This window comes from Falco peregrinus, chromosome 2 (genome assembly GCF_023634155.1).
Source record: "Falco peregrinus isolate bFalPer1 chromosome 2, bFalPer1.pri, whole genome shotgun sequence".
NCBI classification, from domain to species: Eukaryota; Metazoa; Chordata; class Aves; order Falconiformes; family Falconidae; genus Falco; species Falco peregrinus.
Window position 1 is genome coordinate 110,583,126 of NC_073722.1, and position 27,796 is coordinate 110,610,921.

Below are 27,796 nucleotides of genomic sequence, written 5' to 3' on the forward strand. Positions count from 1 at the left end.
TCAAGTTTTCATGTGTTTTATTTAGGTGAACATACACATGGTCCACATACTCAATGAAAATAGTCATAAAATAATTTAAGAACTTATGTTGAAAGGTATTAGCAGCACCATCAGTATTGGAATAGCAGAGAATTCATGCCTCCGTAGGGCATACTTTTATGCCTGGATATAAATGCCATCATTTATAACAAGGGATGGGAATGGCTTTATAGGATGCTTTTGGGAGTTGGAGTTTTAAAACACACACTTTTTTGCTAAATACTTTGACGATTAATGTTACAAAAAATACAACTAAATAAGATACTGCATAGTAGTTTAATTAACATGAAGAAATTGACATTGAGCTGTGTAAAGCAAGACTCAACATCTCTGCTTCCACATACTTTTCATTTCTGAGTAGAGAAATCTAAAATTTAAAAAAAAAATATAGACCTAGTGTATTCTCTAAAAGACACACTTCAGGTGGAACGTATAGTACTACGAAAATACATATCTTCCATTCTGTTTAATAATTTACTTTAGTTAAAAAGTTGTGAAATTCTCATCACAAGAAGCGTATACAAATTCATGACTTTAGTAAATTAACAAAAAGGATTATTTTTCTTTAAAACAAGGTTTAGCCCCGCTGTAACAATTATACAAGGAAAAAAAGAGACTACATTTATATGAAGGAATACAAATTTACACACATTTTACAGTAACTTATACCCTACACATCTACAAAATTCACAGTTATAATACAAGCAAGTACAAGGCTGGGATAAAGCTGTTCAATACCAAAAAAAGTTTCTACTTTAAAAAAAGATAAACAGGAAGATTTTCAAACTTCTGCACCAACTTTAAAATTCTAACCAGACCAAAATACACTTCCTTACACAAATGCCCTTCAGCAAACACAGACTGCTTTCCTGGGCGGGTGGAAGAGTGAATTGCTGAGCTTCTTCTGACCCCGCAGGCTGCGTCGCATGGTCAGCTTGTTTGAGTTTTTGCGCTGTGGAGTTGTGGACATGCCTTCTGGCTGGACACTAATGCTTCGACTCAGGCCACGTCTTGGCTTCTTCATAGCTGGGCCAGAGTTGGATTCTTCCAATGTCCTTTTAAAGTTTGCTGTGGGTGTCCTCTCTGCATCTTGGGCTTTTGTTTGGCCACTACTGGACACCTTGAAGCCTTTTTGGTCCGTGCCTGAATTTGCGGAGTTGGAAGGGGAGAGACTGACCGACAAACCATTATTGTAGGATTCATGTATCCTCAAAGCCAACGCTTTGCTGCACTTCTCCTCCTGTGGGCCTGAATCCTTTGGGGTGGCTCCTGATGAAGGTAAATTGCTTTTGGCAATCTCATTTGGCAGCTCTAAGTATTTTTCCGAGATCATGTTGCTATGTGTGAGGGGAGGAATAGGTTCAGAAGCATTCAGTCGTGGCCATGGATCATCTTCTGAAAGCTGAGGGAAAAGAAAAAAAAATTTAGGCATAAATATAATTATTTGACCTGCATTATCCTTCGAGGGTGGAGATAGTGTGGGACAGAACTTCTCTAAACCTTGTCAGAGACAGAAGAATCCTACTCCAAAACAGTTATCTTTTCTCCACACTGAGAGGTGAAAACTAATTCAGACTGTGGGTCTGAACTTGGTACTTTGTGCACACCAACTTCATAAAAGCATTTACTTCAGTCATCCAATTTGCAAGTGTCTCATAGTGGCAGATGTGTAATCTTTTCATTCAGAGGGCTGCCCAGACTTACTCAGCCTGTGTACCTTCCCTTTGGCTGCTATAAAATGCTCAGGAATCTGCATGCATCTGCTGTTAATTTAGGAAGCCATGTAGCAGTGCCTGCAATCTTTGTGCTATGATTCTCATAAGTAGCATTTTCCAGCATGCGGACATGACTTCCCCCCTTCAGACACTGTGATATATGCACCTATACTGCCTTTTGAGGATTTTATATGTCACCAGTAGCCAAACACTATTGGGGCAAATAGCAGAAAAAGTCTTCTGACCTTTGTTACATGTAGAAGTCTTAGTTACTGCATAACCAGATTATCAGGGACACTGACAAACTCTTCATGGTAGGTGTCCTGATTGCATACAGAAAGGTAGAGCATCGGACAAAGCTATTCTGAGAATATTTACTGTTTGCTATGTGAAGTAACACATTTTATTGCCTAGCTTTATGCTCTACAACATGTAAAGAAAGCAGCTCCATTCCTCCCAGCACATCCAGCCACTCTGCACGAAGCGCAGTCATTCTGTATGTTGAAGAGAAGCTGCTTAATACGATGCCCTGAGAACCAGGGTCTTTCTGAACTCTAATCATACCTTCAGCTACTCATCTCTCCTGCAGCCTTTGATAAGTGCTTTTGCCTCGTTCTCAGTTTTACCAATAGGAAAATGGGGACAATACTTGCTTTCACTATCCACAGGAGGATTATGAAAATTAGTATTTATATGCAGTGCCCTAAAGATATGAATTATGACCTTATTAAAGATTTAATTGTGAAGAAATCCCTAGTTACTTGGCAAGTCCTTCAAAAGTAAATTTCAAGGCCGCATTACTCTACATACCATCAACGTAAGGCAAATGATGATAACTGTTTTAAGAAAATACTGTGCTGAAAACTCAAATGCACACACAGCTGAATCAGGAAGTAAGTCAATGTAACATCTCAGGTGAATAAATAGATGCTTTTGAAGTCACAACCCAGAACAACTTCAGTTCAACTTCAAGAAGAGATCCATGACTGCTCAGCACTTTTGAAAAATCTAATATTAAGGTTTAATAAAATGCACACCAAAAGAAAAAATAATCAGAATTGTTTCTAGCATCTAGACGTAGTCTTCCACTCCCCTCTACTCCCCTGTTTCTCCCTATGTGTAGTAAAACCATCTAGATAATACTCTCTTCCTATATGTAGCAACACAAGACAAAAGACCTTTATGGATGGTATTCTGGAGGTTATTCTTCACCTCTGTTGCAGAACCCCTAAGAAAGCTGGATAACACACAGAGAACAGCTCTGGCAATGCTACTTAATCTGCTCAATTTAATTTTTGGAATTGCGTCTCTAGCCACGACTTAGGTTTTATGCTTTTGTTGTGCAAGACACGTAACACTGTGGCTGTTATTGCCAACAGCTTTTGCATGGTACGAATTAGATGAGACTGAACAAGGCTTAGGGAAGCCAAACAAAGTCAGATGGACTGCTGAAGAGTGATGTAACAAAACAAGAAAAATAAAACATGAATCACAAATTTCATTTCTCAGCAATCTAACCAATCAGATTTTATCACTGGCCTCAGGAATATTGATTTGGTATTAGTAATTGTTGCCAGAAGGATATGCAATTAAGAAATACTTCTGTTTAATTGAGAAACTTTGGTCTCCGTCCATTTCCAAATTAATTGTTTTGGAAGGTAGCAGCTGTTAAGAGTCAAGGCTATTCGTGCTTCTTTCAGTTCTCTGAAGGTAACAGGCACGAATATCCTTTCTGTTGCCACCTTGTGTTTTTGCTGATCTGTCCTCTTTGGGCAATAATCCTGCCACAATCTCCAGGAGCTCTAACTGATCTGGGGAATCACCTCTGGTTTCTTTACAGAAACTACGATGATTCCTTTTCAATTAAATTCAACAATAATTTTGTAAGAAGATGAATTAATTACCAACCTAAATTTAAGTGTATTTACCTGTAGCTCTATGTATCAAGGTATTTATGCAAGGTTTTGCAAATGGGTAGTCATCTATTGCCATACTTCCTTTTGTGTAATCAACAAAATGGGGCTTTTCCCTCCCATGAGGTTGACAGTATCACTAGGATCACAAAGTATCATGAAATAAGGGCACTTCCTGAATCTCTCACAAGTTACCACCATCAGAAAAAAAAATTCCAAAAAGCATATTCCTAAATAGTCATGTGGCTGTGCTTCATAAGAAAACTGGCACCTTGCTATAAGGCTACCATTTAATGTCTGAGGCAAGGCCTAAGAAACAATGTATTTGACCATTTTTGCGGAGAGTCCCAAATGCCTCTATTATGTTTCACATAATTTTAAAGAAAACATTGAGCCAACAGTGCTCCTGCATGCACTTAGTTTTACCTAGAAGGCTCCCATGAAGCCAGACTGCTATATAAATGAAAAGCCAACAGTCCAGCCATTACATAACCAAACTTTATGGAAATGGGGTTTTCTTTTCCTTGGGGCTCTAACTGCTAAACCTCTTTGTACTGTGAAAAAGATAATATTGCTTAGGTGTAGTTAGCAAATATATTTACAGGTAACTACACAAAGTTTTTGTTTTGCAAAAAAAACATACATGGAGACACAACTGCTAAGACATTTCCTTTATTATGATCTGCCTGGAGACATTTGGGTTTTCCTGAAGTATTTCAAAATTGTTCTAACGGTGCAATGACCTTTTCAGCCTCCTTTTCACACTTCTGATAATCACAGGTAGTCTGTGAGGACAGCTAGATAGTTGTTATTAAAGCAGAAACCTCTGTTACATTAGTACTCCTAATAAATACAAGTACTAAGAAAATAGTATCTGTTTTTAAATTGGCAACACCAGTTCTATTTTCATCCAAAAGAGGGATAACTTTTGCATTAAAATAGAATTTATACATATATTATCAATGAAGACCCATAGCTAGTAAAAAATGTCTTTTGCGTTTGGCACAGTAAGCAAAAAAAATGTAAGGCCTTATCTACATGGCAAACAAAAGTTTTTAGTTGTCTAAAGTTTTGATCTTTTCATTCTTTGTGAATGCCTGCTGCAATTTATCTAGATTCACATATCACAGTTAACAATCTGCATCAATGGGGAGAGGGAATCTTAAGGAGAAAAAAATATTTTTTTTTCCGGTTAAGTCCTTATCCAGAAATTCTGCTTCCTGGACATCTTGCAGTCAATACAGCTCAATGTTTATTCAGTGAGTACTGATAATAGATCACACACAAAACATATGGTACAACTTAAAAAGTTCAGGATTATTTAGAATGCAAAGAATTTTTCTGCACTCAAGATTTTACTAGATTTTAAGTTCTTTTCATATGCTTTGCTACACTGGATGTAAAGGAAGGAGACAAAGTTTAAGCTTGCCATTTTATTAGCAGCTTGTTTCTACCAAGGGAATGTTAAGGATTCCCTTTTTAATTTTTACTCTTTTCACTTTGCCCAAAGGAGAGTTATCCAAAGATACTGCAGAACATCAAAGGACAGCTACTTAAATCAGAAGCAGCTGGTAGTTACTGAAGCAAACATCCACTCATAACTACACTGTAGTTCTTAGAACAAAAAGATCCCCACCAACTTCTGAATACCAACTTCTGCTTTTTGTTAATGGTTAAAACTTCTAACCTGAAGGAAGACCTTGTATTATAATGTCTTTTCCTCTAACAAAGACCATTAAATCAACCAGAGGAAGATAATAAGTTTTCCTGATCCAGAAAGAAAACATTCTTTACAGCAATGGGCATTTGAATACATCATCCCTTTGGTTACCTTAAAAAAAAAAAAAAACCAACTAAACACCACAGCCAAACAAAACCCAACCACACCAAGAATAAGAACACATCTACAAACAGTCTGAAATTGATCACCTGTGCAAGCTACAGAAGTACATGGCAAGGTAGGAAAGAAAACCGTAGCCCAACCTTATTCTCTAAAGAGATGTGTTGGGGTTTTTTTCTTTTTTAAACTTCTGATCCCCACAGTTTGAGTCCTCCCTTTCAATAGCCTACTTCTGATTTTGTGGAGGATCTTTGAAAACTTACCTTTCAGAAACAGTGCATTTAAAGTTGTGCAAACTATAGGCATAGGGTTATAGTAATAATTTCTTACATGTTAAGGAGGGAATAGAGATCAACAACTATTCTTAAATGATCTGGATTTTAAGAGTTACAAAAACTGTATGTCTGAAGTTCATAATTTAATACTCTGCCTTTGGTGTTCAAAAGTCTTTTAAGAAACGTTAAATGTTCATCCAGTCTCCAAAGCTTTGTACATGGAAGTACTGAGGACATGGTCAGGTAATTGCTGTCAAGTACTGTCCTACAACTGAAATGTATTATGTAGCCATACATACTGCCTAGTCCACTGCAGTTAGGAAAAAAATCCACCCAACACAACCAAACCCAAAAACCAAAAGCAACATTAAATAGTGGTTTAAGTTGACAGCCCAGTAGTTTCTAAAAGTATTACTTCAGTTACTGGCAAGGGTCTGACTACACCATTGGCGCCAGTCCCACCTGTCGCAGTGAGCTACACAGAAAGAAATGACTACTAGGGCGAGAAAAAGGATATTGATACTTATTTAGTGGGCTCCACACTCAAAAGTGGAACATTTCGGTAAAACACTGAAAAAAACCCATTACCTTGACAGGTGGGGTACAGCAGCGGGAGGGTGTCATGACATTCATATCAGGGCTGCTATAGCAGGGGCTCTCTGCCAAGTTGAGATACAATTCTTCTTCATTTTCCAAGTTGCTTTTGCTGTCTTGCAACGGTGAGATGCAGATTACAATGGCACTAGTGTTATCTGCACGAAGCATGCGTTGCCTCCACCGGCCGAGCGCTCTGTTCACTAGCATTTTGGCACAAGACTGTCGGTGCTCTCCCTTTACGTTAGAGGAAAGGGACAGAGAGAGAAAGCAGTCAGGTCCACTTCACTTTATACATGGAAGGTGGACAGTTTATGTGGCACAGCCTGAGATATATTCCTATATATCATGTACTAAAGTGATGTGATTCAGAAACACAAGAGGAAGTATCCATTGAAATATATCTTTCTTCTAAGTGAAATGTAACTTTAAAATCAGTTTATGGTAGAATCCATGTATCTATGAGTGATTTAAACCATAAAACCAATGCAGTGACTTGCATAAATAGCCTGGCCATAACATCCTACAGTCTTTCTAAAAGTCTCTCAAGGGGGTTACATACTATTTAGTATCTGATGCTCAGATGCTCCACTACATAAATTCTCAAACTGTTTTTTAAAATAAACCAGAGAAAAATTTAATTCAGACTTTGTACAAATAGCGTAAAAAACAATAAACAGTTATCTGCATTGTAACACGCATCTTAACGTGAATTAAATTTCAGACAGTATTTTGTATAATCACCTTAGAAAAGGAACATGTTACCATCTTTATTACTCACAGATACCATCCTGGTAGTCAAATTTCCCAAAAATAGTCACCAAATAATTTAAAGATTGTTAACATGCACGGGTTTTGACAGTATACGCAAGCACAGTATCAGCCACATTGTAACTACATCTGTCTTGTGGCAAAACTATGACTATGCCTAAACACCACCAGTTAGGTACTGTTCATACATGCCACACTAAGCAATTTTTAGAGGAAAAAAAGTATTAAATTTGCACAATGACTTATTGCCGCTGCTCTCACCATGAAGTATTTTTTCTCCTCATGATCCTGGCACATGGAGATAGCATCTTGAGGTGGGATCATGTTCCACAGTCCATCACTGCCAAGGATAATATATTTGTGCTTCTGGGGATCAATTGTGTGCACACTAGTGTCAGGTTCAGGAGACACAACAAATTCACCACTGTAGAAGTCGTAGCTCCAAAGGTCACCTAGCCAAGAAGAAAATGTTTTTGAATTGTTACACATGAAAATACCAATCCTGGAAACTACAGAAAAATGTTCCCATGAAAACAATTACCACCAGCCTCAAATCCCCAACAGTAATACAAAGTAATTTCAGCACAATCACTGATCTGCTGCTGCTTTCCAAGCATATTTATTAATACGTAGCAACGTAAATAAAACCACATTCAAACAAACCTATGTTTATAGAAGACCTTCTACTCTCTTAGAAACTAACATTTTCAGAAAAAGGGGAAATGTAGTACATTAATACCTAGAAAACAGTGAAACCTCAATATCCAAAGTAAAACCTATCTGAACAATGACAGATGTCAAACAAGTAAAGCCTTTACTTTGTTGAACCCACACCAAACTTGCGGAAATCTGCCCTTTCAGTTATTGGTAGTTGAAATACTGGAAGCAGAATCCTCCCGTCTCGTACACGGTAGAGTTTCTAGGACTAGGTTGCGGGCGGGGGCGGAATCACATACTACCTTTTCTCCTCCCAATGTCATATACAGTATTAGACTTATATCAGCATCACTATGATACACTGCCCTGCACACCCTACCAAGTCCTGCTTGTACAACAAAAAACCCCCGCAAACTAAAAAACCTCATCTTTTCACACTCAAGCTGCTAAACTGCCCTTTGTTTCTTTAAAACCTGAGATCCTCCACAAGCAATACAAAAAAAACAGGGTTATATCTTGCTGTGCGTGTGTTTGTGCATGCAGGTGCCACAGAGAAGAAACAAAGGAAGAGGGCAAAGGAATAGGGGAAAGGCTTCAGCCTCTCCTCATTTCTATTTCCCATTCCTCCTCCTTCCACAGCATTAGCATTGCTTTCAAAGCCATGCAGCACTGTGTTAGAGCGTCTTTCCAGCTGAACACCATGTGCCAAATTCTGGAGTTGGAAAGTAGCCACAGGAACACAAGTAGTGCCTGGGTTCCAGCAGGAAAGCAGAAAATGAGAGCTAAAGCTTCTCCCTCGCAAAGCCTCATGCAGCAGACCTTTCTATTTTTAAATCTTTCTTGCTATGCAAATGTATTTGGCTTCATGTCACCAGTAACAATGGCCCGAATTGAATCAGACTAACACATTCAAATCAAAACAACTACTGGTTTGAGTGTTTCCTCCAAACCATCCTCAAGTGAAAACCACTCCATCAGAAAAATGCACTTCCATATCAATTTATGTCAATTTAATTTATCAAGTATACTTGAAAAAATAAAACCTTTTTCTAAGGTTGGTCCTTTAAATCAAGAATGGTATTAATTTGCACTAACACCTTCTCTTCCTTTTTATTTTATGTTCGTAAATAGCTTCCTATAGTGACAAGCAACAAAAAGTAACATTATTTGCAAGCACTGGCTACATTTTCCTGTGCAGAACACATGGCTTTAGAAGTAGAAATCGATTAAAATGTCAGAACTGAAAAGCATACAGAAGCTTAAGAACTCCAGTTTACGAGTAAGGTTTTGTCAGGGTTTTTTTTCCCTCTGCTTTTTGCTGGCTTCAGAAAGCATGCCTGTAGCCTTCTTCCGCATCCATCACCACCCTTTTAAAGATAATAAATCAGCTTTTTGTCTTCCTGCTTCCTTCCATTAGCTTTGCCTTAAGCTATCAACCAGTTGAAAAGACTTCTCCAGAATCAGGAAAGGGAATACTTCAACTCAATTACTCCACTTCACCATAGCAAGCAGGATGGTCCATCCTCATTAAAGCACCAATTCACCTTCATTGCAGCAGCAGCAAGCAGAAACACATGCTTCTAATAAGTGCTAATTAAAAGCCAAGCCTGCTTGTATAGAGGTGCACTCTCCCTCCACAGACTCAACAAAGCCAGCCAGCTGGCAGCGAGATCAATACTCTAACAGAAGAGCTGAACTCCAGCACAGCAATTATTGTATATGAATTGCCACAAAAAGTCTTCATGCACTGAGCGATCTTCACATCATGTCTATCACAGACACAGCAGGTAAAATAAACAAGAGCTTGGGATCTTACAACAACCAGATCTTGGAATCGGTGGCAGCATCCGTTTCCAACACACATAATATTTTTATGCTTTTATTTGCTAGTTTGTTCATACTCATTTAGGAGTGACAAATGTTATTAGTTGAATCATATTTTTTATTAAAAATACTGTGCAGTATGATAAAAATAACCTGATGCTATTTAATTTTGGTTCATCTACATACGTGTCATCATGCCCATCTGCTGCTCTTCCCCAGAAAACAGCTGAGTGATAATCGTACTGATTTCAGAGGTTCTTCCTCCAAGGGGAAGAAAGGTCCTCGTGGGCATAATCAGGAATACCACTCTGGCTATAAGGAGGACTCCAAGGATTAAAAACTTCCTCAAGGGCACACAGATTCTGAGAACACACATGATGAATCCACACATCACAAATCACAGGCCAAACCCCTGACCAGGACCTCAACCTTCCTAGCTGCCACTGAAAGCTTTCCAACCTCAGTGTCCCTCCTCCACAACAAGCTGCCCTTCTGAGGGCCACACTGGAACCCTACACTGAGGTGTGGGCTTGACATCAGACTTCACAGCTGGGTCTGCCTTAGAACTACCACCAGGCTACCTGATAGTAGTAGTCCACATATTTGGCTGAGTCCATGTGCAAGTCTGCAACTAAGCTACACTTCTACAGTACTATCATCATTCTTAACTGAGGGGGGTGAAGAAAAGAGAGAAAATTAGACATCACAAGAGGAAAGTAATTTTTCCTGAAAGCAACTGCTGAAGCAGAGCTAGACTAGTTCAAGGACTCACAGCTTCAAAGACTAAGTTTATTAAACGTGCTGGTTTTTGGTTTGGGGTTGTTTTTTTTGCAAAATGCATTCTTTGAAATAATCTCTTGTAGCACCACCTCTTGTCAAAGCAGCATTCCAAGGTTGCTGTAAATGTACAGCAAGAACAGACTCATCATGAGTTTTACATTCAACTGTACTCATCATCTATTCAATCTCAAAAAGCTAGGAAATGCACAATAACTTATTTACAAAGTTGTACGATGGAACAGCATTGAAGCACAGTCAGGTATTAACTGACCAACTCCAGGCAACTCTTGAGCTACTGAAAGCTAAATGGAGCTCTAGATGTCACAAATTGAAAGAAAAAAAAAAAAACCCCAAACCTTCTTTCTTTGAGCCAGGAAAATTTCTACAGAGTATGCTTGAAGCCTGAAGCATATAGAAAAATCCAGATTCTTCCTCCCTCAGCCTCAAAGGAAACAACAGTACTTGTGACTGCCTTAAAGAACAGGGAAAATTGCCTTCAGTGTTAATCTACCAGTCTACTCCCAGAAACCCACAAACTCAGACTAATCAAGCTGGCTAGTGATCCTTGGTAGAAGAGTGTTGCATAAAGAGTATTTCACTTCAAAAATACTTCTCACAGATCCTTCAACTCCAAGCCAGCAAAGGCCAACCCATGGCACTAGGGTGAGGTACTTTTTTTTTTTTTTTCCTAAAGGGCAGAGCACCACAGATTTAAGTTCATGCTTTTTAGAGCTGCTGCACAGACAGAATACCAATGTCAGCTGCGTATCTTTCTCTGGCCAGCTGGAGAGCACAGCATCCATAGCAGCTGAGGAATATATGACAAACTTGGGAAGAGTCACTTTACATGGCACCCTCTGTCACAATTCTGGGAAAGAAAAAGGGAGATGGAAGTAAGCCAAAAAGCAGAGTACACTTTTTCCTAGGCATTTCAAAGTGCTCTGAAATCTTTAATTCTGTCCCAAAGCAAGAAGACAGACAAGTGACCCTTTAGCAGACGGGGAAGCCAAGATAGCAAGATGATGGGATATGCCAAAGGCTAGTATTACAGAACTGGAATGCCAGGTTCTCAGACTTGACTTTGAGCCATACTATTTTTGTTCTGAATTAAAACCCAGACATTCACAAAACCTTTAACAATCTTGTTCTCCAAAATCCTACAGACCAGGAATATTTCTTTTGGTGTAAGGCTTGCATATTTCTTTTCCAAACCAATGTTAATAGTGTAATTCCTTCCATATCTTCCAGAAAAATCGTATCTGTTTCTTAGTCGTAACTCAAAACCAGAATAATATACAGAGGTCTACACAAAAATGACACTACACCTTACAAAATGAAAAATAGATGTTTGAAATCATAAAGGAGCAGGAAACTTTATTTACCTACCTGTAAGAATATATCAAAATGCAGTCTATCTTACCTGCTTACTATTACCTTTTAAAATACAATAAAAAAACTTTTTTTTTTTGTATTGTATTTCAACTGCTGCCAGGAAAGTAACTGAAGTTACAAACAAAAACACCCATCATGTAAGTAGACTGAATTAAATTAAGCCCAAAGCCTTATTACAGCAAAAGTATGTCCAGAAGTCATATAAATCAAGTCTTTCATTTATGTTTCTGGATCATGCTGTTTCAAATACAAAAATATCTTTTGGTTTTAATAGAGGAAAGAAAAGTTGACTTCTATAAGTCAGTCCAAAACAAAAACCCAGTTTGATTAATCCCAGATCTTTTTAAATCAAAGTTTTATCTAAGAGGTCTGTTAGTACAAAGAGACAACTTGCAGGACTTTTTTCACTCCCAATGGGGCAGCACCGCTAGGAAGCGAGACAAATCTCAGCAAGGATCCAGACAGTAACCACTCAAGACCGAGCTGGGGTGGAAACATTTTCAGCAGAACTCATGGCAACCCAGTCCTACAGCCACAAGAGGGCATTTCACAGCAGTGTAAAGTGGAGTGCAACGCAATGTCCCATTCACACAACGCTGGAATGATGAGGGATGGGGACAAATTGAAGGTATCAGCAAGCAGAAAACTTAACACATAAGCACTTGAGGCTTTAAAACTTCCACTGCTGCTTTAGGAGTACTTTTTTTAGGAGCTTCTTTTACATCCTACTTCAGTCAAACTTGTTGAAAGAATGCCACCCCTCAACAGTATGTAGAAAAGGAAAGCACAGGCAGAAGAACTGTATTTCAACAGCAAATTAAACAAATGATTGCATTTTAAATAGGTGGTGAATTAAAAGCTGCTCATAAGGCAGTCTTCAGCGTGACTGCTCATCTCTGCTTGTAAGTTAGCAAAATCACAGGCAAGACAGAAAAAAAAAAAAAAAAAAAGGTGTTTGTCTAGGGCTACGCCAGAGCACGTTGCATGAGAAAAGCCTGCAAGACCTAGTGTGCAAAAGTAGAGGTGAGGAGCTGAAATGGCACAGAAAAAGCTTCTCACAATTTCTAGCCTTGAATTAAATCCTTCAAATGAATACTAAGGTGGAATTTCAAGCCTCAAAAGACAATCCTAGACAGCATTTGCTTAGCCGAAAACAAGGGGTAAAGCAGAAGAATGCACTGACCAAACCTGGATAAAGCTCTGCCTTTAGCAGAAAAGTTTTATTACTGCTTTTCTACATTGCCTAAGAAGAGAGAGCAAGAGAGGCATGTGTACAGACCTGCCATCTGCCAAGGGGGGTAAGGGGGAGCCCCAGACTTTCTTACTTGAGCTACATGGACCCACACACACTGCCATATGACATGTAACAGATACCCACAAAGTACATACTCTGCATTTTGTACAGGCATACATATATATATTTTGTCTTGAGGGTAAGATGATTATACGAGCTAGAGCAAGACATCCCTAGGACAAGACTAGAATCCCAAATGCATCTGGTTTGTCTGGTTTTACATAGATAAAATGAAGAAAGCAATTATCACTAAAACCTGGAAAATGCCTTACAGTACTTAAATACAAATTACTAGCTTACGCAATTCAACATGATTATCTTCCATGGTGAGACCTACAAGTGAGCAGGAAGGAAGAACTGAGAAGCAGACACTGTGTTGCAACTGTGCCCATTCTATTTGGTAAACTTTAAAAAAAAATAGCTAAATGCAGGAAAAAAACCCTAAACCCTTATACAGCAGCCTACTTATATCATTTGAGGTCAGCCATACCCTCTTCTCTAGGGTTTCATGGTATGCATGTTCAGAGAGCTTCACAAAACAATTCTGGCACCCAGTAAGTTGCTCTGGAAAACAGCTTCCATGGCACTGTCAGAGCCAGCTTTCTCATAGCAGCTATACATTGAACATTCACTGCTTGGTACATAACTCTTCTTAAGAGGTCAGCAGGAAATTCATGTTCTTAGGAGAAGTCAATTCTGTATGGTAAAGGCCATTCCACCTGAAGTATAGGGGTGAGTCTATTATATTTCCACATGAAGGGAAAAGATACTTCATGTTGCCACATGAGTGAGTTGTTTAACTGGGTTCTTGGTTCAGGTTTCATCATTTGTTAATTTAAAGCCCCACACAGACACCAAACAGCTACAATACTGCGAGGCAATCCCTTACCACATAACCCTTTGGACAGCTGCAGATCTTGGCTCTAGATTAGTTCCCAAGAAAAGGGGAGGAGGAGGGAACAGAGTCAATAAAAGATTTACTGGGTTTAGACCTGAACTAATTTACCAGCAAGAGAGATCCCATATGATTTAAAAAACAATCAAGACCCATTTCTGCCATCACACCATACATTACCAGTCAACTTAATCAGGCTGGCAGACAGCTGGGGATAAGAACTTAAATAGCCACTTAAACTACAACATGTTTAAGTTACACTTACAACCTACAAAGCTCAGTGATTAATCACACCATTTGTCTACCTGTTTCTACATTCTGTCCTTGTTGCAAGTTATACCATTAAGATATTCAAAGCTCAGACTGTAGTTTTTCTATACTCCCCCTACTTTGTATACTGTCTCTGAAAGTTACACCCACAGCCAGATTTTACTTCAAAATCTGTTTCCAAAGATCAAAACTCTTAATTCCTTTTTTCCACAATGAGAATGAAACATACATCGTCTTACACACTTATTTTGCTTATCATCCCAGAAGCAGGTCTAACTTAATTTAGACAGACAGCATAGCTGAAATGTAACCTTTCTGCTAGCATGTATCTGGCTATTGTGTTATACAAGCCCAGAGCAGGTTATTTCCTTTCTCAGCACTCTTTCCCCAAGACATGCACATGGAAGCACGTTCACAGGAGCCTACAACACCTTCCCAAGTGCCACATGGAGTTACTGTCTCCGCAGGGAGACAATAACTAACACGCGATGCAATGACACGCACAGACCCTTCGAAACACACGGGCAAGTTACACGATGGGTTGTTGCCCCCGAGCATCTGCTCCATGGTATCCATCGATCTGCACACTCATAGCCTTGCCTTATGTAAGGGGATTGAAGTAATTTGAGTTACCTCACACCTGTTTTAGAGACAGGCATATAAAATGGACAGTTACCATGAAACTAGGGGTGCGAGGAAACTGACTTAAATGATTACACTCTAAGGAAACAAAATGCTCTTCTGATCAGCTTGAGCAGCAAGTCTTGACATGAACAGTTCTGAGATTGCACGGGATTCTTAAGTATCTATTACAAGGCAAACTGGTATAAAGAAAGATGTTTTCATCACCCAGAAAAGGTTAGCAGAAGTAGCTATACTTAAAACGCAGAATACTCTGCTACAGTTTAAAATATTAGAAGACTTAAAAAACCTGGATACAGTAAAAGCAGCATACAGATACTTTATAGAGACAATATGAAGCCTAAGTATTTCTGACTTGTTATGGGGCTACAAATAAATCAAACATTACTTAAATGCAGCCACTACAGTTGCAAGAAGCAGCAGTAATAAAAAGTGCATACCACAAATGCTTGTTTTAGGGCAGAAAGACACTGCAGACAATCAGAACAGTACAGGGAATGTCAACAGAACTGATCTGGCCAGGACTTCCACTGCACCAGTATTCCTCCTGCTGTCCAAATGTTTGACCAATGCAATACTCTTCCACCGTGTTTTTTTATTCCTGCTATTTCTAAAGCCCTTGCTGTACTCCTTAAAATGAGTGCTAGACTTAAGGAATGGGTGAGGGATGAGACTACACCAAAATACTTCAAAGTGTTGTAAGAGAAAGACAAACTTAAAAAAAGACACCCATGTTCTAAATTTTAGGGGGTTTCATCAGACAATCTTCCCGCTTTTAAAGACTGTAAATTCACAACTCTTTAAGTTTCTCTCCACGGTGCAGGGCAGAGTGTCAAGAGCTTCTTGCTCTCCTACTCAAAATTATTGTCCAGTCTGGGATCTGTATGGGATTTCTATCAAGAACAACAACTGAGTTTGGACTTAGCAAAAAGAATCACTGTGCTACATCTTAGTAGGATTGACTAGAGTACTGGTAACCAGTATACGTCAACACTGACAGTTATTACTCCGCTTGGAGAGGCTCCAACACAGCAGTGCTGTGCCAACCAGGGTAGCAATCTGGGAACCAGCCAAGAGGTCGAGCAGGCCTCAACAGCATGAATGCAAATGGCTTTAGTCATGGTAGGTCTTTTGTAAGCAGCGTAATGGGCATGTTGGCCTCAGAAAGAAGTTAAATCCTGTTTCCAAACTGTGAGCGTCTGTGCACCATCTGGGTCCTACGGAGCGAAGCAGCTGTGTTCCTTTTTCCAGGAGGTTTGTCATACCTCCTCAGAAGTGCATGTGAAGAGGCTACGGAGGCTCCCTGAGCAAGCAAACACTGAAGCACTGTCACGTTGTAAGTCTGTTTCTCCATGATTTGAAGATGTCAAACCCTCTTTTTAAGCTTTCAAATCTGCTTTTGAAACTAAGATATGTTAAAGAGATAAGTGCTCTTGTTTCTTGGACCTTAAACTCTCCAGTAATCCTCTTCATCCACGTAACAGAAAAGAATGCAATAGGGAGCTAACAGATGCATCATTCCTTGAATTCCCATCTGCACACAAGACCCAGCCAAACCCTTGTGTTGAACTCGCTAAAAGGAATTGAATCGAAAGTCATCGAGCTATTTAGACAACAAACTCGCAATCACAGGAATGAAAGATTCATCAAAATTAAGCCTATGTTTTTTGTAATCTAGGAGGAACACATCTCTCTTCTCCCCTTTTTTGCAGAGGGGTACATGTTGCTCAGTGGATGAAGATCTGTTTGCTACTCATTTATTAACTCCAAAGGATTTACTCAAACTCTCGAGTCAGTTTTACTAACCATAAAATAAGCATCTATCTTGCCTAAAATATAACATAATAAAGGCTTTTAAGAAACAGAGAAAAATGTCCATAAAATTAAAGTTCTGGTTTTATTAAAAGATCACCGTTCAGCCACCTAGCCACCTACGACTCCTCGCTTGATATATAACTATCTTTTACAATGGTAGTTATCACTGCAAAATTCTTCCTAACACTGGACAGACCCATGTGAAACAGACAGCACTGCCTCTGAAATAAGACACAGTAATGCTACGCAACTATCAAGACGATCATGGTCCCAGGAACAGACTGTTCCCATGACACACTGCCAGCTGATCTAGGAACACTGACAACACCACCACATAACTGTCAAGCTTGCCAAGAAGAAATTAAGTCACAGAACAGTTTTCACAGGTAAAAACATGTACTACATTTACAAAAAAACTGAATCTATACTGGGGGCGGTATCTGGACAGAGGATTCTTCACTGGGGCAAACGGAGGACAGAAACAAAATGAACTGCAGAACACTGGAATTCTGCACTGGAATTGAAGGAAAAAAACTGAGCAGAAGACACCTCTTGCCCATGAGTGTTAGTATCCAAGGATTAAGTTACTAAATACTTCCCCAAAACCACTCATACCAAGTTTGCTAGGTACTTTAAAATGCCTTTTTGTCCTTTGAATAAAGTGTTCCTCAAAGATAGTTTCCCATTACTAATACTCTCACAAAGGCAACAGTTGACCCTTAGGTCATTCTATGCTAAGCCTTGAAAGAAAACAGGTTCACAACAAAAGGAAGACCAGAGTAATTTGGATGCTATGCAGCAAAACTTACAACCACCTAGTCAAAAATTACAGTCCTGTTATTTCAGTAAGAAAACAATAAATATACTCTCCATCTTGGAAACACATACTGCTTTGTGCATTTTTATTTGCAACAGAAATGAAGCACCAGCCTTGTAGGACTGACATTGAAAATCCTGCATGTTGTAGAGCAAGTCCTTCACTCACCAATGACACCTTCTACAGCTTGATTTGAGAAACAAAATCCATATTGTATTAAAAATACTTTTAAAAGGCCCAGGTTTCAGAAGCCCTTGTAATCACAGCAAGTGAGTAAATCCCTCTAAAATATAATAGGGTATAATTCAGTTCTGGTGGCCTGTATGCAGTGCTGTCTCACTTTCCAAACACCAACATGACTTACCAAGTGCTCTAGCAACTGCCAGGAATGGAATCTGGTCAATGACGGTGCTGCGGCGCACAGGGCCATTGTGAGTCAGACGAGGTCTCTTCCAAACAACACGATTCACACCAGACTTGTTGATCACACTAAAAACATCAGAAAGAGGCAGGAGTTAAAAAAAGGAATGGAAATGAAAGCATGAAAGTTGCTTTCAATGGACACAGAACCAGTTAAACAGCAAATATGGACAATAATGACAGCACCCTCAGGGAAGTCCACAGCACAAATAAATATTTCAAAACATACGGTATCACTTTGATACTTTCATTCCATATTAAGCCCAAGGGAGAAGTGAGAAAGGGCAGAAGAAAAGAAAAAGCAGGGGAACGAAGACCTGGAAGAAATTCTGCCTGGCTGCAACAACCAGATGCAAGAGTATCTTTTTTAAAAGCAGAACTGAATTTGCTTTCCTCAGACGAGGACCATCAGCATCAGCTCACTTGGGTGGAAATACCCTGTAGTTCCTCCTTCGGTCTTCTCCTTCTGCCAGTTTGATAGTAAAGAGCACCAAAGTCTAGTTGAAAAAACATAAGAGAAAGGAGCCGCCTTCTGTAGAGACTTCTTTAGCGGTGCACCAACATGAGGCAGATATAAAAGAGGAATTGTTCATAGCTGCTGTGTTGTGAAAGCAGGAGACAGGAAGAAACAGCTCTGCGTTTGAATGTTAACACCTGCTCTAAGGCACTGAGCACCACCTTTAGTTCTCACAGATGGCATTAGAAGGGTCAAAGAAGAAGTTACAGAGCAAGTAAACCAGGCAGCTGTTGTTGGGCAGGGGCAGCTGGGAAGAATGAACAGAGAGAGTATGAGCCATCAAGGAAGAAATGGGAATGAAACAAGGAATTAGCAAAGCTTGGTCCCAACCAAGTTAAGAACTAGATACTTCAAAGCTAGCTTTTCTCCAAGGAACAGCCATTGGTAATTAGAAACCGAGCAGCTCTGGAACAGCCGCAAGATTCCTCATACTGAAGCTATTCAAGATGCACTTCCTGAGACTTCAAAGGCCTTAACAACAAGGGCATGTTTAGCTCCATCCTTGCACATGCACAGTGCAGCAAAGTCACAAACACCACATCCTAAAAACAGATCTTATCCACTTGTACAACTGATGACCACACAAAGCTAACTGCAGTCTTTATCTGAAAGACCTCATCCCACACTCCAGGACTGTTACTATGAAAAATACCATTTTTAATGAAAGACGAAACCATGCACCTAATGTGCTTTCATGAATGAGATTTTAATAAGCGTAGCTGCATGGTACCACCTCACTCCTACTATTTGCCTCACAATAGCCTGCAACAGCCAGCCTGGGAAAAACAGAAGGAGAACCAGTAAAAGCAAAGATTTAAACTAAACTAAAATAAAATTTAACCCTTCCTGTTGATACAAAGTTCCAGGGAATTCATCTTTGAAGCTTCAAAGACTTTCAGTCTCCAAGATACGCAACTCAGAAACCTATACATTTACAAGTACTAACCTGGCAAATCTGCAAGTTACCCTTTCTGAAAGCCACCAATACAGCTAACTGATCAACTTCCACCTGCTAGAGGTAGAAATATCTGAAGGTTCATGAGCTTACAGGGTTCTCAAATGAATGATGTCAACAGGAAAACCTTCAGTGATCTCTGTCTCTGAACCGCTAAGAGAAGGAAACTGTGCCCATCCATCTGGTGCGGTACCGTAGAACACGAGAACAGAGAGCTCCTGTGAAGCTACGCCAAATGCGAGCCCTGAGGTTTGTCTCAAAACATTAGTGCCATCTGACAAACCTGCCTGCTTTCCTCCTTAGTCACAGGGAACACGCATCAACCACAACTCAAAGATGTCAGAACATCTGCCAGCTCCTGACAGTGAAAAAATTACTAATGCAAAGATATGCATTAAAATGCAGTATTCTAACATTTTAAGCATACGTTTTAACACAGCAATACAGTACCCTGTTTCAAATCTAAGATTAGTAATTTTTTTTACGTTCCTTAAACAGAAGCTTTGAAGAGCCTACTCAGCAGCTGCCATTGTCACCTCAGGAATAATGCAGAATGCGTAAGAAACTACTTTGTGTCAAAACTGCTGTGTTTCCACCATTTGACAAAATGGATATTCCAGATCTCATACATATATATGTAAAGGCAACCCCCCCAGATTCTTCAGAATTTAATGTAGAATAGGTCAAACATCAGTATCTCCACTTTCAAAGTTTTCAGTGAACATTTAGAATTGTAACCACACCTCAGCTGCACGATCCACCAGGAAATTAAAATTTTGTTTATAACATAAAGCACTATCAAAAAGCCCAACAGTGTAACAGTGGCTCACTAACTCATTCCTCAACAAGCTAGAAAAAACAAAAAACAGAGCCCAGACAGGGAAGGAATATAAATAGACTGAGATTCACCAGCTTGCTCACCCCCCCTGCCCCCCAAAACAAGCAACCTTAAGCCTAGTTCAGTCAGAAAGACACAGACAGCACCCAGAAGTCAAAACTGAAGTAAAAAGCAGTTACCTGCCCCCAAGGCCTTCAATTCTCTCCCTTTCTTTGGGAAGTTCCGGCTTGTGGTCCTGTGTCACCTCCACAGCTCGCACAAAGTCATCTTTGGGGTCATCCTGGACTCCCAGCACCACTCCTGAATCGCCAACATGAGCAACATACATCTTTGACCCACGGATAATGACCACACTGGCAGTAGTTCCTGACGTGCTTGGGAGACCGGTCATGGTCTTCGGCCACTCTGCTGCAATGAGAGGAAAAAGCAAATAAAAATACTTTTGGTTTTAATTCTGTGGAACCAGTATCGTTTTGAAGATCAAGATGAAGGGTGTGTCAGAGGCTTGTGTAACGTTACAGTATGGCCAGGCAAGCCAGTGCCCTCGGGTCCCCCTTGATTTCATAACATCACTCCCCTAGCTACAGCTTGACAGACATATATATAAAAAGCCAGCATCAAAGCACCAAGACAGGATTCAAAAACTGCTTCCCCTGGTTTAATATTCTAAGCATCACTAGAAGAATATGGGGGAAGATGTGCTCCTTGAGTGTTGAACAGGGTCGAACCAGCATTTTGTTAAGATCTACTGTTCACTGCTCTGCCCGAAGGGGTGGAAATGTTATAAATTAGGTCATTTTGTCTGGACATTGCCAATCACCTCGGAAGGAAAGAAAATGCTATTTTACTTTTATATGCCGAACAACATTTTAAGCTGAGTAACATCTCAGCTGGTTTATTCACATTTCCTTTTGGAGGAAGACTTCAAGTATAACTCAACATCACATCTGCAAGTTATCCTTTGAATTCAAAATACCAACACTAGCACGAACTATGCATGGTTAGGGAAACCTCCTTTCTCAGCTGCTCTGCCCTGAAAACATGTTAATTTCCTATTACACTGCTCTCCCCTGTTTATGTCCAATCCACATTTCTCTTTTGTGCCTTTTCTTTTCTTGTCTGTTTTTGTGTCTACACAGCCAAGTTCATCTACTTCCAAAACGATGCAGAATGACTGAGACAACACCCCAATTAAGAAAGATTAGCCATGCCAGCCCTCCTCTATACTTCAGCACCTTCAGAAAACACAACTCAAGTTGCCAGTTACCGGTTGATTTCAACTGTCAACAGCAACCTCATGTTTCTTCTTCACTGCACCCACTCACGTCTTCAGACAAACTCAGAAGGGAGACTCATCTCCTTGTCACATTCTATCTTCTGCACTTCACAAGGCATGCTCACACAGAACAACATAAAAATTCCACTGTGATACACATGCAGTTTGCAGGAAATACCCAAGCCAGGCTGCCAAAGGACTATATTATTTATTTTCCTATGGCACAACAAACACACAAACCAAAACACAAATAGGCCTTCCTCTCTCTGAAAATGGGTATTTTAAACTTCAGATGTTTTAGGCAGAAGCAAAAGATTAGGAACTTGAGTTCTAGTGCCACTGCACGATGTTCGGATGCCCGAGGCAAGAAAGAGAAGACAGGGAAGACTTGCTGAAGGAGCAGCGGGACAGCATGACGATAAAGGCTGCCTTTCCTCAGTGTTAGCTACCAAGATATCCAGCATAATCTAAACATCTAAGCTCTTAACACAGAGTACTAGCTTTGCATTCTACATACTAAAATACACTTTCGCCCTAGGAGTAGCTTCTTTTTTTTCCCCAAAACCCAGAAACATTCAATCAGCTTATTGGAAGTTCTGTGTCTGGCAATTTTAACTGTGGATATTAAAACTAACACATTCCAAATGGAAAGCAAATGAGGGAGGAAGCCAAGTGGTAATAAGGACTTCAACCATGCACTTAACAGAAAACAAGCTGCAACTAATGAGTTTCTGTCAGCGTAACAACCCCTCAATAGCAATAAAATATATTAGAGAGTCAAATCAGTCTTTATGGGAATGAAGAGCATAGAGAGTGAAATCACCCACTTGTGAGAAAAAAGAATGATACAGCAGCCTCAGATTTTAGGCTCCAGCAGAACTAGAAATTAGATCTGCCTATCATCACGAGATTTTAGTTTCTGCCTTGCTCTTGTTTAGAGATAAGTATTACATATAGCATAGCATATTCCTTTCTTTAGACATCGTGTCTCATCAGAAATTAACACAAGTGTCAAAACTCCCTGGTTTTCTTCTGAGTTCAAGTATTAAAATCAAAGTCACTTACCTGACTCTTCTGCATATCAGGAGCACGTTTTTATTAATCTTGTAACTTCAGCTGTAAGACATCTTTCTAAAACATTTTTTCCCCTCCACTTGAAAAACACTACCCTTCGCTCACTTTTGTAACTTTACTGGTTTTGTAGCTGGCACGTCAGCGGGCAAATTGAAATTGTCACCTGCTGCCTAGGACAGGAAGTGTAAAGCGATTTGCTTCGTGACATCTGACTTGGCTGCACCTTTTCTTTCCCTTTATTCATCCGAAAAAAATAAAGAACTTTTTAGTGCAAACTATACACACCCCTAAAAACAAACGTACACAGGACACTAGCATCAAGAAAAGTTTTCTTCCTTGCTCAATTCCTTTCCTACATACTACCATGATGCTGAAAAACTCGCCAAATGCTGTTTTTAAAGACTATTCTTTTTCTTGTCTTTCGATGCATGATACAAACCAAAATACAGTTTTGACTTTAAAAAAAGCTCTATATTTCTTTTATAAGATACAGCAATAGTCCAAACGATCAGATATGATCAAAAGGCATTTTCTCCTCTAACAAATTAACGGAGAACATATACTAATTAACAGTTAAGAGTAATACCCTGTTAAACTCCTCCTTTGGTAGAAGCATCAGCTCCAGCTGCCATTCTTATTTAAAAACAGACATTAACACTTCCTTCCCTACCTGGCCACACCAGCTCCAGTAAAAACACAAGCTCTTCCTTAAGCACACAACTGGCATTAGTAACATCCCTTCAAAATAACAATATTAAATGCCATCCAGTTTTGAGTTTAGCTTCAATAAGCTCAGAGGAAATTACTGCCCATTTTTCATAGCACAAGAAGTTGACACATTAGAAGAAATCCTGAAATTACAACAAAGCTCTCAAAACAAAATTCACACTTCAAAAACAGACCTGAAACGTCCTTGGATGACATCCCACTTCGGCAACTTTAGCAACAGAGAAATACCTCTAGGTAGCTCTCTTGGAAAGCAAAGTTAAGTCAAAGTTTCCTTGCGGGCCTATGTCCCTAATTCTGTATTTACAGCCCTGAGTTATTAAGCTATGTACTAGGAACATCGATACATCCCAGGATGGACACGACTCCACTGCAGCTGGGGGCTTTAGATCTGAAAATCACACCATTTATGAACCAGTGCAGTGCACAGACCTGGCAGATGCGCATGGGGAGTAGGAGGTAAACCCACAATGTGCCTAGCAGGGTACTAACAACATTGCCTGTTACAGACTCTCACAATCCCTGCCCACAAAATACCACGTATTCCAGTTTAACAGATGCACTTCCCACTCTTCCAAGAAAAAAAAGAAAAAGAATGCACCTGTTCGCAGTATCTGAAGCCATCGGATCTATAATATAGTTTGTTCCTTACAACAGCAGACAGTTGCAAGAGACAAGTCCATGCAGCTTTCCAGGACTGCAAGTTGTTTACACAACTTTTTTTTTTTTGCAGTAACTTCTTACTCTTGTCTCCCTTCTTCTGGTGGGGAGGCTGGAGAGAGGGGTAAGAATTGGTTTAAAACAACCCGTCCCATATTGTCGATCTGTTACAGCAAAACCTGGATCCTACAGCTGGATACCACATCTGTGACAGAAAAAAAACCAAACCTTGGCACAGCCTAAAAAGCAATTGTTGGTGTGTGATACAAAACGCACCAACTGCTCCAGAGCGTGTTTGTGGAAGTTCTGTTCCTGTCTTTCTTTGAGCATGATTCAGAATTATTCTCAGGATCAAAAATTGATAAAAATGTATTTAATTTTTACGTCACTGTTCTTACATAATTAAGTCAAACCACAGTGCCTCATTTCAAATTAGTTTGATTCTAAAATTCTCATTAAACTTTCAAAACCTAAACACTATATAAACTTTTAATACAGAAACAGACCCTAAAAATTTAACATTATCCTGAAAATCTGCACTGCCTTAAGTGGTCCAGGTGCTTTTCAGGTAAGAACACATACATAAACTCTTAAACATTTCTAAGAATAATCCTGAAATTACAGCTTTGCAGCAGAATTACAAAAAAACCCTTGTTATTACACAAGAAATGAAAATATTATTTGATTTTTATTGCTTCAATTAAATTTAATGGGAAGAGTTATAACCAAAGAAGAAGTACACAGCTCTTTCTAAATGGTACCTACTAGTGCTGAAAAACGTTTTTAATACTATCAAGTTAAATACAACATTTACAAACAAGCTCTTGGCTATACAAATAATGAATTGCCAAAGAAACATAAACCTATGCAATCCTTAGTAAAGTCACATCAAAATCTGGGACCTCTGATCCGCATATGCTCCTTGTAAATACCTTTCTTACCCCTGCCAGTTGAGTAACAGGCCTTCAAATAGGAACTTACACTCCAGGAGCTCTTTAGCACACAGAGAACTTCATAATTAATGCCCAAAGTTATCGGCAATGACGAAGGGGCATTTTTCTGTTTTAATTTTTCCGTTACTCTTACAATCAGTGAGCTTCCTGTCTATCGTACGAGATGGCCACTGGGATGACCCCACAGCTTCCCAGCGCTGACAGAACCGCCAAGTACCAGCATCTCTGCCCGTGGCCATCGACTGGAAGCAGTAACAACTCCATCCTTTACACCAAACAGCCAAACTGTTCTCCCACCCCCGTTTCAGGCTACCAAAATACCCAGTCTCCCTTTCATATCCACAGTGTCACCAACACACAGTTACAAATCTGGTCTACATATGCTAATATGGAAAATTATGTACTGAAAGTAGAATTCGCACTGGGATTCTGTAACACAGTATAATAAGTTATAAACTAGACATAGTAATGCTTCTGTCCCGTAACACTCGAGCTGTTGTACACATGCAGCGGAAGTCTGTAAGACCAAACATGCGACGTAGAAACTTACTACAGGGCCCACCTAAAGCTGTTATCAGATGCTCACAGCCAGAGCTACGTTGTTTCTCACAACAATCTGAATGGGTTCCACAACCCCAGTACTAAACACTCATTACTAAAATAGTATTTCCTGCATTCTGTCACTTCGCTCCACCTCTGCGTTTTGTATTCACACACAGTGACAAGCAACAGACTAGGGGTACTACAACTAGAAAACTAAACTTATCTTTGCCCCCCATGCCCCATTCCCCTATTCACACATCTTTCTCCTTACCGTGTAAGCCTGCAGCTCTGGGCATCTCGTGCCACTCACTGCCCTATCCCCAGCATCAAGGCTTTGGTCAAGTTCTGGTGCTCCTAAATCTCACACCCTTTCCATTCTGTCCAACAACCTGGCCGTTCCTTTCCCCCGCATCTCTTCAGTATCTGACCTTTGCACAACTTCTCCATTTTGCTATTCAAGAAAAAAGGAAAACGAAACCGTATTGACACTGTAATCCCTCCCCGCCCAGGAATCACTTGGTTGAAACCCCAGGGTGGTGCTCTGCCTGCAATTCCTTGCTTTCCACGATTGCCTCCCGCGCCCAGCTGTCAGCATCCCCACCTTTCTGATCCGATTTTAGTCTTCCACTCCCACCTGCCTTCACATGCTGTTCGCTTCTTGTATTTTCTCTTTCTGGGGCTTTCGGATACACGACCGCATACACAACACACACACTCTGCACATGATATACAAACCACCACCATGCTCTACTGCCGCCTTAGCAAGAAAAAACAAATCCCTTTCAGAAACACAGTTCTGCAGTCAGGCTTCATCTGGGGGAGAAGGGAGAGCACCAGAGGGGTCAGGGTCCCCAGCCTGGTCCCTCTCGCCCCTCAGCTGTACCGAGGTAGGGCCCAACCCCTGCCCTACGCAGACAAGTCAACAGCCTCCATCGCCCTCAGCATCCCAGCGGGTTTGCTGTGCCAGGTAACGCTGCTGCTCTGCGATGCTCAAACAATGCAACTGAACGAGTCCTCCCCATGGACCCGCCACATCCCAAATCCTTCTGGCAGGGCCCGGCGGGAACACTTGCAATCGAGGCACAGTCCGGGGACAAACACTGTCCCATCCCAGCACATTCCAGTTTGCTAAAATTATTTTTTTTAAGGTACTGCGGCCAAGGGAAATCCGAGGGGGATTTCCATGCGAATTCCCCACGGCAGCCAGACGAAAATCTCCCAAAAAATCCAATGTCGGGACCCGGCTTGAAACGCGCCGCCAGCAGATCGCAGCTCGGCAGCCCCCCGCCCCGCAGCGCGTACCCCACCCCACACACACCCCCGCTGCCCCCGGCACGGCGGCCCGCCGTTCCCCGGGCGGGCACGGAGCGGCTCCACTGGGGGGCGGCACGTCCCACTCCCGGGGCCGCCGGGCAACTAGCGGCCCCGGGACGCCGGGCCCCGGGGACAGGGGGTGCTGTCCCCCCCGGCCGGCCGCGGGGAGGCGCGGGGGGGGGTCGCGGCGCGGCCCAGGCCCAGGCCCGGCGGCGGCTGGAGGGCGCCAGCAGCGCCGGGGACTTACGCAGCTTTTTCCACATGGCGCGGTGGCAGGCGATGAAGCCCTTGCGCAGGGCCGCGCACACCTCGGCGGGCTCGGCCGAGCCGAAGCCCTTCTGCTTCTTGATGAAGCCCCACAGGTTCTCCCGGGCGAACTGGGCCGCCTCCCGGCCGCCGTGCCCGTCGCACACGGCGAAGAAGGCCACGGAGCGGCGCGGCCGCCGGCCGGAGCCGGGCCCAGGGCCGGGGCCGAGCGGCGGCGCCGCCTCCTCCGGCGCCCGCGGGCTCGCTCCCCGCCGCCGGCCGCTCTCGGCCAGGGGCTCGGCAGCCCGCGGGGCCCCGACCGCCGCCGCGCCTTTGTGCGGGGCGCCGCGCTCCGCCTCGGCCGCCGGCTCGGGCTCCACCACGATCTGGGTCACGTCCTCCATGTATTTCCTGCCGCCCTGGTCCGAGTACACGCTCACCCCCAGCGCGTACGGCCCCGCCATGGGGAGGGACGGGGACCGGGGGCCGGCTCGGCGCGGCGGCGCCCGCCGCTCCCGCCCGCGATGGTTCCCCGCCCGCCGCCGCCGCGGACTATTGTTGACGTCGGCGGCGCCACTCGGGCACGGCCGCGCCGCCCGCCCCCGCCAATCCCCGCGACAGCGGCGGCCCCGCGCCGCAGCGCCCCCTGCCGCGCCCCCCGCCCCGCCAGGCCCCCCGCCGCGGCGGAAGGGGCGGCCGGGCCGGCGCCGGGCACCGCGGCGCCCCCTGACGGGCGCGCAG

At 41.7% G+C, this 27,796-nt stretch overlaps 1 protein-coding gene across 1 annotated transcript; it reads right to left on the minus strand.

Annotated features, from left to right (window-relative positions):
* Positions 1-27,679, minus strand: PPM1D (protein phosphatase, Mg2+/Mn2+ dependent 1D). The gene is made up of 6 exons (XM_055795300.1): positions 27,057-27,679; positions 20,443-20,671; positions 17,898-18,022; positions 7,409-7,599; positions 6,371-6,613; positions 1-1,441 (listed from the first exon to the last, which is right to left on the minus strand). Exons 1-6 carry the CDS (start codon positions 27,517-27,519, stop codon positions 887-889), a joined length of 1,806 nt encoding a protein of 601 aa, XP_055651275.1. The 5' UTR covers positions 27,520-27,679; the 3' UTR covers positions 1-886.
* Between the last annotated feature and the right edge of the window lie 117 nt (positions 27,680-27,796).

Excerpts from the sequence above, each read along its gene's own strand:
- PPM1D (XM_055795300.1), bottom strand. The coding sequence starts at position 27,519 with ATGGCGGGGCCGTACGCGCTGGGGGTGAGCGTGTACTCGGACCAGGGC. Across the intron at positions 20,672-27,056 it reads CGCCATGTGGAAAAAGCTGC|CAGAGTGGCCGAAGACCATG; the intron begins GTAAGTCCCCGG and ends CTCTCATTGCAG. Across the intron at positions 7,600-17,897 it reads GGCAGTTGCTAGAGCACTTG|GTGACCTTTGGAGCTACGAC; the intron begins GTAAGTCATGTT and ends CTTCTTGGCTAG.